General features: G+C 42.6%; 1 protein-coding gene across 1 annotated transcript; it reads right to left on the bottom strand.

Annotated features, from left to right (window-relative positions):
• Positions 1-409: 409 nt before the first annotated feature.
• On the bottom strand, positions 410-11370 carry fzd4 (frizzled class receptor 4). Its single transcript, XM_073490809.1, has 6 exons — positions 10806-11370; positions 6700-6837; positions 6142-6528; positions 5443-5588; positions 4696-4943; positions 410-4131 (listed from the first exon to the last, which is right to left on the bottom strand). The coding sequence occupies exons 1-6, from the start codon at positions 11067-11069 to the stop codon at positions 3713-3715; spliced, it is 1602 nt and encodes a 533-aa protein (XP_073346910.1). The 5' UTR covers positions 11070-11370; the 3' UTR covers positions 410-3712.
• Positions 11371-11629: the final 259 nt, after the last annotated feature.

Raw genomic sequence — 11629 nt, 5'->3', positions numbered from 1 at the left:
AAGATGTTTCCTCTGGATTTTTTCATTGTTTTCTGACATTGTCAAGACCAAAAGATTCATTAGTTAAAGCTGTTTCACACTAAGCACGGGTTTTCAAAATTTGCACGGAAATTTATAAAAAATGATTTTATGGGTTCTTATTAACACGTGCACCAGACCTGGTGTGCATAGTCGTCACTCAGAAAAACTGCATCCAGATTTTCCGTATTGTCGCACTGCATTTTTGCATCGCACTGGTGGGAAATGGTTTTTAATTACGCTTCATTACTTCCATTCATCGTGGACAGCCAAATGACTTTTTGCCTCATTAGGGCTTTGGTCCCCATAAGGTCTACTAGTCCCAGCAAGGTAGGTGTGTATATCGTAACACGTACACACACATAAATACACACAAAACTGCATCAACATGTTGGAAACCAAAAAGTTTTTATTCATCATCTTCTTCTGATACAAAAGTGTTTTTAAATAACAAACAAGTTTTAACATTTTTGTCACTTTTTTAACAACGATAAATTAGCACTTTCTTTACAATACATTGATGACATCATCAAGACAACAAGTTTTGTACACAAAGGAACAGTCTCTAGACCTTAAAGGCTACGACCAGTGTCCGTGAACTCACTCCAACATCGATTCATGTCTGGGCTTCTCAAAAGCATTTACAAATCTGTGTCATCAGTGGTTCTCAATCTTCATTGGGCCGTGGCACACGCTCATACTGTTTCAAGGCACAAGTATTCAGCGATTGTTTGGAAATGTCACCTGGAGCTCAGCGTGGTCATACAAGAGGACGCAGCCAAGACATGAAGGCATGAGAGGGAAACTGCATTAGCTCAGAGGGGGAGGTGGTCAGGGGTTAATTTAATTCACTTTAACTCAATGTAATGTTTGTTTGACTTTGGAAATTTAATAAGTGTGCCAAGGTATGCTGGTTGGAGAAGCACTGTTTTTTCGGGGTTCTAGGTTTCACCAGAACCTCGAAAGGATCATTGAATGCAATACGGATGATGTTACATTTAACGTACTTTGTGGAAAAGGCAGCCCACACGGTAAAAAAAATGATTTTCTGTCAAAACATTGGGTTAAAAATACATGTGACAGGCTGTGTGAGGCACTATCTGGTTTTAAAATGACGCAAAGCTCTAGCCCTTATACATTTAAATTGCCCAGAGCCAAATTTTCTTTACTTTAATATGTAGACGCACCCTACATTTGTATACATTCAAAGCCTCACTGAAACACAGGAGCTTTGCTAGATAGATTGTCAGGCAAAAAGGAGCAGTTGCAGAATTTGGTGAAAGCAGCAGTAAGACAGTTATAACTTATAGAAATGAAAGCTTATAGTTCATTCTATAAGCAGTTATTGAGCAAGATTAGAGTGGAAGTGGAAGATATCCATTGTCAACAAAATGCACCGCTGGAGACAATGACCAGAAATCTCGTCTCTGTCATCCATGAAATTTTGAAATGCAGCGGACAATAATCTTTTCCAGGGACGACTTGATTGTCTGGGAAATGAGCCATGATGCAGCAGACAAGGTTGAAGAGAAACAGGCAGATGAGAGCATCAGACATACAGACATGCAGGCGGGACAGACATGCCAATTAATAGTGCAGATTTCACTGTGCTTCCATGTTGGCTTCGTGAACTGAAGAGATTTAAGAAGAAACTGAGAGATGTACACAAACAGACATGGTCAGATATGGTCTCTTATTGTTGGTGTAACTTCGTATCAAATCTGGTGGATGACATTCGTGGGAACAGATTCATATACTTGCATACATGTGCATGTGCCTGCGACAGCTCTTTTGTTATTGCATAATGTGTCTTTTGGCAACTGATTGTCTAATAACCTCTAATTCTTTAACCTGCCTCGGGTCCACTGTTTAGAGAAGAGGGCAGAGGGAATAATTTAATTTCCTGGCTTTCACGGTAACTTGAGAGCATATACAGTACGAGGTTTCCAAGAGGACTGCACACATCATTGGAAGTTAGCTGAGCTTCTCATAGACTACTGAGGTAAAACACACAGGCCTACATTTCCCAGATGCCTTACCACTTCCACATTTATGGGTCTGTAAAAAAGGCACAGCCGGGGTTCTCCCAGGATTCATTGCAGTATGACCTCATGGGTACCGCTAAGGGCTGCAACTAATAGTCAATTACTTGATTAGGCAATTGAACGGCAACTATTTTTTAATGATCGATTTTTATTTTGACATTTTGTAGATTAAACCGTTTCACAATTAATCGTGAAAATAACGGCAGATTAAAGGTGCAATATGTAGAAATTTTAGATAAAAAACATTATCAACAGCATGTGAATAGCAGTTTTGACATTATGATATTATGATACTGAAGTTAGCGTGCTAGCCATCTCTCCTAGAGCTGTCTAACGCTCCTGTGCTAGCGGTATAAACACACTCCTGGTACCCAGTCCGAACCGCTAACTGCACAGCTAACTGAGCTGATTAGCTAAGGGCAACAGTTAGCAGCAGTTAGCAGTTACTCTGATGATATGCTGCACCCTATTTGTTTTGAGTATGAGTATGAATATGAGAGGTGGCCAATTCTTACACATTGCACCTTTAATCGATAAGTTGTTAGTTGCAGCCCAAGTTACCACGGACTTTACCTACATGTACAACACATATTAAAAAAATATTCTCTAATGTTTCTCCACCTGCGCTTGCCTTCATGATATTTGTAAGAAACGGAACAACACATTTTTTTTTCTGCAGCTTTCATACTGAAAACTGACCAAACTCTCCCTGTTTAAAGGCTCTCTGCATATTCATATACATACTGTGTAATGATTTGTTATGAGTCCCATCACTGCCGTCCCTGGTAATGCACTTGTGACAAGCACAGACGCTTCACATATTGTATATAATTATAGTGCATTATTACAGCTTAGATCTGGTTTCCCAAAAAAATCTGCTCTTTTATATTGTACAAAAGGTAATAATTTACAAACAAACAAAAAAAAAAAAGATCAGTGACCAAATGTAAATACATACATTTGATATGTTTTCTTCAGATTTTAATTACTTTTGGCCTGGTAGTTCATTGATTTCCTATACTTTTCCATGTGGACATATGAACCCATATGAGTTGTCAGGTGCTTTTGGGAAACATCAGCCTACAGCTGCATCATGTCTGCACCAGGACTGTCCAGTGTAAAATTCAAAACTTCAAAAGACCCTAGAAAGACACAACGGTGTGAGGGTTACTGTATCGAGCAGGTTCAGTCTCTGCTGCTGAGGGCTGGGGAGAGGAAAGAGAAACAGAGAGGTAGACGTGGTGCTACACAGCTTATCGCTGCGTCTGGTCTGCATATCAATGCTTCTCTTCTGCCTTTCCCGTCTCTCTTTCTCCTTCATTTTCTGCTTTGTTTCTCTCTCTCTGGGCAAAGGAAGTCTTACAGAGGTAGAGAGGCTACTGTTGCTACTGATGCACAACCCACCTCCACTTTTCTCCTCCTGAAGAGGCACAGGGTCAGTTAGAGGGGGGTGAGGCATGCTTGAGGACTCTCAGTGAGCTTGTACGATGCCATTACATCCAGTGGCTTCCTTGAGAAACTCCTGCTGCGTTCCTGCGTCACATCTCCCTCTCATCTTTTTTCTCTGCCCTCTCTGTCCTTCAATGTGGCAGAGTGAGTTTCTGTAAGTGAGAGGGAAGCAGATACAAGTCCATTCCTGTCCTTTCTCCTCACACCACAGTCTCATTGCCTTTCCCCGGTTTGATCCAGCCCTCGCCCGGTGCCCTCTTGCCCCCCCGGCTCGCCCTGCTGTCCCTGAGGAGGCGGGCCGAGCAGCGCTGCCAAGTGTGGAGGGTTTTCGCTGACCAGATCCACATGCCTGATGTGATGCCTACAAGCAGAGACATGAAGATTCGAAGCATCTCTGATGCCACATATGAGTCCCGGGGGCTGGCCCTGAACTCCCCCCAGTGAGAGAGCTGGTAGAGGTAACAGCCGATGACAGTGGACGCTGGGACAGTGTAGAGAACGGAAAACACTCCGATCTTCACCATCAAACGCTCCAACTTGTCTGTTTTGGCTCCGTCCTTCTGCAGGTTGGAGCGGATCTTGAAAAGAGCCACCAGGCCGGCACAGATGAACAGTGTGCCTGATGTACAGAAAGGAAAACAATAGAAGAAATGAGCGATTGTACATGTTTTAGGGGCACTATGTAGTTTTGGAGAAGAAATTTAAACTTAGAGTTCATCATTTACAAACTTAGAAATATTTATTTTTTCCATAACTGAATAAACAAAATGTTCTCAAGCATATGACATAAAGTATGTTATTTACGAGCAGGCCCTGAATGCATCATGTAAAGCACAGTCAACAGAAGCAGGTAGCTGTTTACCGCAGACCAGCAGTCCAACAAAACTTGAATTTTGAGATGAGAAAGGAATTTGATTGGAGGATAAAATGTATTTTTTTCCACAGTTTTTATCATTTTACACACAGGAGTGGTAAATAGCTTTTCTGATACATTAATCTGACTCATGTTAAAAGTGAAGGTAAAAGAGAGATTTGTGGTGATGGTGGGGCGACTCAGGAGCATGGATGTTCAAATCGCGGCTTCAATCTTCAGAAACCTTACACCCCTAAATATAGGTATATCTGTAAAGGTTAAAACTCCCATAAAAATAGATAAATTGATCGCAAGTCATGTCATAATTACCTATTAGAAGGTATGTGGCCAGCGGCGCCACCACAAATCCTGTGAGTGCCTCCTGCTGCATGTTGCCAACATAGCAGAGCCCCGTCAGGTCGTCGGCGTCCACCAGCCTCATTATGAGGATGACAATGGTTTTAACTGCCGGTATAGCCCAGGCTGCTATGTGGAAGTAGGAGCTGTGCATTTCAATGGCCTCGTGGCCCCACTTCAGTCCAGCAGCCAAGAACCAAGTGAGGGTCAAGATCACCCACCTGAAGAGAGAGAGCAAGAGGATAAGGTTTAAATCATGCAGACACATGTTAGCTCATCCTGACACTAGAGAGTAATGAGTTACATAACAGAGGATCATATTTTAGGACAGAGTGGAGTCCTTGGGCTTTTCAGTCTGTTTTTCGTCCAAAAGGGAAACGTGAATACAAACAGGAAAACAAGGTCAAAGTGAAAAGGAAGAAAAAGAGCTGTGGCAGCGATGTGTTTCCACTGCAACTGCACGGCAGCACGCACTAGAAAAGTAGCTTTTTTTTTTTTTTTTTTTTACAAAGGCTGCCTTTGTATGTGGAAATTAATCCATGTAGTACAGAGGTTATGAGACAGGATAGTTAGACTGTAAAGAAAACAGGATGCAAAGTTTCGTGTTCCAATTGTTCCCCCAACAGTCCATTCAAAATGACAATGGGACAAAGAGTCGAAGGATTGATATGATAAAAAGTGTGTGTGTGTGTGTGTGTGTGTGTCTGTGTGTGTACTAACCAGAGTGAGGAAGCCATGCCAAAGAAATAGAGCAGGAGAAAGACTATTGCACAGCCGGTGCTCTTTAACCCTTCTTGGACTAGGATGGGTACGGCTGCGGCATCCAGGTCACAGGAAACGCGCTCCCTGCCCAGAGTCAGCCTCACCTGCAGGAAGCAGAGGAAGAGGGTGAGGAAAGAGACAGGACAGAAAGTGACAGTGGAAGGAAATAAGACATTAGTGAAAAACAAATCTTTCTTAATCCAAGAAAAAGACACAAAGACACACCCAGTCATTCGCACGTTCCTGTTTAAAGCAACATTATGTAGAATCTGAGTGCAACACCACTATTGTAAATACAGATCTCAGGTCTGTAACAATTTGTCAGATGTAATGTAGGTGCTGACTACAAACAGAACTCATTATGTCATCACAATGTTGTGTTGAAAATTTGTTTCTTGAAGTAAACATGTATTTTCAGTCTTTTAAGATAAATGTTAACTATCTTGTCACTAGTTAAAGGTGCAATATGTAAGACTGTATGATGCTCCTTATTTGTTTTGATTATGAATGCAACACGTGGTCAATTCTTACATACTGCACCTTTAAATTAAGAATTTTCTAAACTTTCAAGACTTTGCTCAAACCCTATAGATTCCTTCTTATCTAAAAAACAAATAAACTTCAGTGGGACAATATAATACTGAATCTCCAACTTACCAGGTAGGCAACACTATACAGGTTACAGCACATGGACAGGAAGATGATGGGCCTTTCAGGGTATGAGAAGCGCTGTGAATCCAACAGAAAGGTAAGGACGGTCAAGGTGGTCGACAAGAAGCACAGCACGGCCCACACCGCCATCCACGCATCCGTGAACACTTTGGCCCCTCGTCGATAGAGCCCGCTGTCGTAGCCACACTGCAGGGTGCAGCTCTCAGTCTGTTTATACCAGGTGTACTGGTCGGGTGCAAATCCCAGGGCCTGACACTCCTCCTGTTGGGGAGGATGACGGACGGGCTGGTAGGGCGGGTCCTCGTCCACTGGACCCTCCATACACATGTGGTTGTGGTCGTTTTGAGGTGGGAAGAGGCTGCAGTTGAGCATCTGGTGAGAAGACATGATTGGACATGGCATTTTGGTTGCTTTTTAAGGCTGTGATTTTTTTTAAAACTAATTAACAAACATTTCGTACATCCTTTTTCCACATCACTCAGCCACATCCTGAAGTTACATTTGTTAAGACATGGAGGATGTTTGTGTGATGATGTGACTCACCTCAGGCCAGATGAAGCCAAACTCACTGAGCACTGGGAGGCATTTTCTCTTCACAGACAGACACATGCTGCCACATGGACCGATGGGGATGGGAACCTTGTCAGTGCACATTGGCACGTAGACTGAGCACAGGAAGAACTGAAGGGAAATGGAGATAGGAGATTACAAGCTGAACATTTTGCTCCGTTTTACAATCACATGATTAATTTCTTGTTACTTGTTTGGTCTTAAAAAATGGTTAAAAATGTTTAGTTTTGTTTCCCAAAGCCCAATGTGACATCCTCAATTGTCTTGTTTTGTCCACAACCCAAAGATATTCAGTTTACTGTCATAGAGGAGTAAAGAAAACAGAAAATATTCACAATATTTAAGAACTAGAATCAGAGAATGTTGACTTTTATTCTTACAAAATTACCCTAACTGATTCATCAATCTTATCAAGAGTTTACAACCTATCATTTAATTGTTGCAGCTTGACTGCAGAGCAAGTTTAAAAACAAATAAAGAACACAAAAGTCTTTAAAAAAAAAATCATATCTAATTGTATGTTACATTTTAGTGCACTGACTTGTTCCGTTTTAGTTGAAGCAAACTGTGAAGCAGAAGGTAAATCGTGTCAGTGGTAAACTGCTTGTTAACGAAGTAGAAACAGCGCTGTGACTCCCCTGTGGGCCAGTCTTTCTACATATTACAACAGGATTACAGCTGGTAGGCGGCTACACACTGTACTCCCACATGTGGATCCTCCATCTACTTAGCATATATACCCCTCACTATCCTGCCGCCTTTACTTTCAGCACATTGCATCACCACTTTTAGTGGTAGGTCTCCATTTTCACTTCAAATAAGAAACTCCATAACTTGAGTCAAAACACTAACCTGCTGCCAAGGTTACACATACAACTCTGCGTCTTTAAAAACAATATGTGATTTTAACAACACTGAGGGCATGTGCCCTGTAATGCTCCATAATCCCCCCTAATCCAAGGCTCAGTTTTCTCTGTCCCATGGCAATGGTTTTGAAATAGATATCTAAGTCAGGGTTATAAAGATAGTGAGCAGTCTGAAGTCACATCTGACTCTTTGAGATGATGTGGTGGTGATGTGAGGGAAGAAATACTCTGGGGTTACAAAAGGTTGCAATTTTAAGTGATTTCATGCCTTTACGGTGAAATCAGTCTGAAGCCGGAGTGTAAAATCGCGCCAGGCACACGATATGAAAATACACAGCAGCCTAAAGTACATTTCAATCTGCTACCTTCAAATAAAGGAAACAAACACGCGCCTCCAGGAGCTTGGACAGGCTGATGGCTGACTTTGAATGCTAAAGCGTGTTAAAGCGTAGTGTTTTCTATCATTTTTCATTTTAAAAATACCAAAATATTTAATGGGCCGTAACAAGAGCAAAATGTTTTGGGCTTGCCGCCTTGATCCAGTGACAGAGAAACCCCAGCTTGAAATCAGGCCTTGAACGGAGCCCAAATGAAACATGAATCCAAGAAGGGTGTCAAGGTTGGGAAATAAATACACACAGAAACATTATATAACTCTTACTTTCTTTATGAGAGAAATTATTTGTAAAGTAAACATAAAGACTGTGCATGTTTGCGCCATGTTAATGTCGAGAAATTGCATCCTTGATAAATAAACTTTGTAAGAATTAAAGATAAACAATCAGCGGGCTACTTCTGATTATGAGTCCAAACTCTGATACAATAACTTCTTCCTCTGTTAGAGGCTGTGTATGGGAAGTATGCCATGTCCAAACCAGTTATTTGAGTCAAAGGGAACTCCCTTTGAACCCAATTTGTTACACTGCTCTCTGATCAGTATCTGGGTTGTAGTGGAGCAAATAGAGCAGGCTTGCTGATCTGGAAGCAGTTTAAGCCTTTCACTACATTTATAGAGAATGTTTGTTCCCAAAGTGAACCACACGTATTGAGTAATCTGCTGTTCGATAAAACGAGATTAAAAAAGTGAACAAAGTTGTCCTGTGTGTGAAAAGCAGGCAAAGTTGTAGATAAGAGAAGATGGTATTTTATCTTTCCCTGGGGAACTTCTTGTGCAGCAGTTACAGTACAAACTAGGAAAGAGTGCAACATTAAATTAGACGCAGTAGTTTACCGTTTCTTTTACATATTTCCCACAGTAACTTATGCGACAGTAATGTAACACGTTCTGGGTGTTTTCCCCCGACTGTTGGTAACCCGAGTGCTGTCACTTCGCTGCTAAGAGCTGCTCCGGTTACTCGTCAGGAAGCCTCCCATTAGAGCAAATGTTGGGGGATACGGTTTCCCTTTCCCCTTTCCTCCCTCTTTAGCATGTGTGTGTGTGTGTGTGTGTGTGAGAGAGAGAGAGAGAGAGAGAGAGAGAGAGAGAGAAAGAGGGAGGGAGGGGTGTCAGCTAATCTTGCGGGCCAATTTTCAGCTGGAGGGGGATAGTTTGGTTTTACGCTGCAGTTGCTCCCTGTTCTGTCTGGCTGTCTCACACATGCACACAAATATCTCTTCAGCAGTTAGCATGTCAAAATAAAACTTATTCGCAGAGAAACTCACAGAAAAGCACAAAGAAAAACCAAACACACACATTTGTTTCAGGGTCTGTCTGTGCAGATTATCGATAAACTGATCAGTTGTCAACTATTACATCAATGATCATCTATTTTGATAGTCAGAGAAAAAAGTCAAAATTCTGATTCCAGCTTCTTAAAGGTGCACTATGTAGTTTTTATCATCAGAGAGAAAGACCTTCATTTTCTGAAATGTTATGCCTAAACAAACAAAATAATGACTGAATAAACTGAATAAACACAATTTCATACTGTTTTATGTACTTTGTTTATATGTGGCGGACCCTGCCACCTTTCTAGCTGTTTGGGGGATCTTATTTTCCTCTGAGAACAGCTCGTTTATTCACATGAATACAGACATATTTCTGAGTTTGTATTATTAATTCATTAATATCGTAAATATAAAAAATCTGAATTTGAATTTCTTCTCAAAAACTACATAGTGCCCCTTTAAACAGTTAGCATGTCAAAATAAATCCGTATACACACAAAAATCATTGAAAAACACAAAACAATCACACACACACATGTTTTCGGGTCTGTGTGTGCAGATGTTTATCGATGAATTGATCGGTTGTCAACTATTCAATTAATCTCCGACTATTAATCAATTTGAGTAACTTTTTAAGAAAATAATAGACAAAATGTTGTGATTTCAGCTTCTTACATGTGAATAATTCCTGGTTTCCCTCCTCCTTTATGACAGTAAACTTAATATCTTTGGGTTGTGGACAAAACAAGACATTTGAGAATGTTTCACCACTTTCTGACCGTTTATAGACTGAACACCTATTTGATTAATGGAGGAAACAATCAACAAGTGTAGGTATGACCAGCTGTGTGATAGGAGGACATCTCAAAATAAAAATGCATGCCATTTCAGGAAGAGTAAATTCCATTCGCTGACACAGATTCGACTCGAGTCTTTCCAATTAAACCTTTCCAAACCTTAAGGAAGCTGAATAGGACAAATCTATTTTTTTTCTTTACATGGTGCATGAGGCAGACAAGCAGCATTTGTCTTAACACTGAGGGCACCATTGTTGAGTAAGAGACAGTAACAGTATATAGACTAGCAGTGAAGACTCAGCTGTTGCTGTGTGGGGCATGAACTGAGACTGTCAACAGACAGAGGGGGGCATTTTCAGTGAAATTAGCATGACAGCCTGGCACAACAGGAAGGAAGGGAATCAGTGAGGCAGGGACCCCTCCGCTTATTTTAACTCTGTGGAGGCCAGCTCACTATCACTGGCACCATCAGTCTGAACAGTTCACTGAATAGCCAACTATTGCTTGTAGCTCCCTGTCATGTGCTCTGGGACCACACTGTGTTCCTCTCTCTCCCCCTGTCTCTCTCTCTCTCTCTCGCTCTCTCTCTCTCTCTCTCTCACACACACACACGCACACAAATATAGCAGACTATCTCCACTCAGCCATGCCTTTTAAGAGTCCAGGATCAGCGCCTCCTAAATGTGTGCATGCTTTTAATAACACACTGTCCTGTCCTGCACCAGCACGCATCAGTCCCGGGTCGTACCTTGAGCTGACTGGAGCAGCCGTACTGTATGAGCGGCGTGAACGTGGTCAGCTGCAGCTCTGCGTCCGACTGCAGCACGTTGCCGACCAGGTTGGGCATCTTGGTGACGTTGTAGCCGAGACCCTGGCACATGCTGATCCGGATCGGGTCGCAGGTCATTTCCTCCACCTCGTCCCCGAAAGCCCGCACCACGCAGAGCGGAGCGAGCAGCCCGGACAAGACGAGCAGGGCTGCCCCGCTGAGCGACACCATCATCCCGGGCATTGGTCACTCACCAGCCGCGGCACTGCCCTCTCTGTGGGTGCTGGCACAGTTATATCCTTCCTTTTAAAAAGTTTGGTTTGGCACCCCGGTGTTTACTACAGTCCAGCCGGAGAGGAGCGCGCGTAGTCCGTGCGTTTTTTTGGAGGCTATAATATCCAAATCCGAGCCATTCAGTCGATTCAAACATCCAGAGAGCAGCAGGGAATCATCTAAAGTGTTTTCCGATCAAAACAACATGCGCATTTGCGATTTTTAAAAAAAATAGCCCTACATGTGGATAAGTCCTTCTTGCGTTGTCTCCCGTCAGTAAGTCCGTGTGGAGGAGCGCAGCGCAGGGCTGGTTTTGTGCGCCTACTGCCTGCAAGCGTCCAGCTCTAAACTTTATTGTGTCTGTGAGGAGAGACTGTTTTGCCCGTCCAGAGGAGAGCCGACCAATCCATGCGCGGGAGTTGGGTTTCCCTGACCAACCCCTGACCAGGAGGGGCGGGATCCGCGAGGAACAGAGAGGAGCGAGCCTCATCTCCTCCCCTCTACCCCCTTATCCCATCTCCTCCACTCTC

The sequence above is a fragment of the Pagrus major genome, chromosome 2, assembly GCF_040436345.1.
Source record: "Pagrus major chromosome 2, Pma_NU_1.0".
NCBI lineage: Eukaryota > Metazoa > Chordata > Actinopteri > Spariformes > Sparidae > Pagrus > Pagrus major.
Note: the sequence above shows the minus strand (reverse complement) of the source record. Positions and strands in the feature narration are given on the sequence as shown.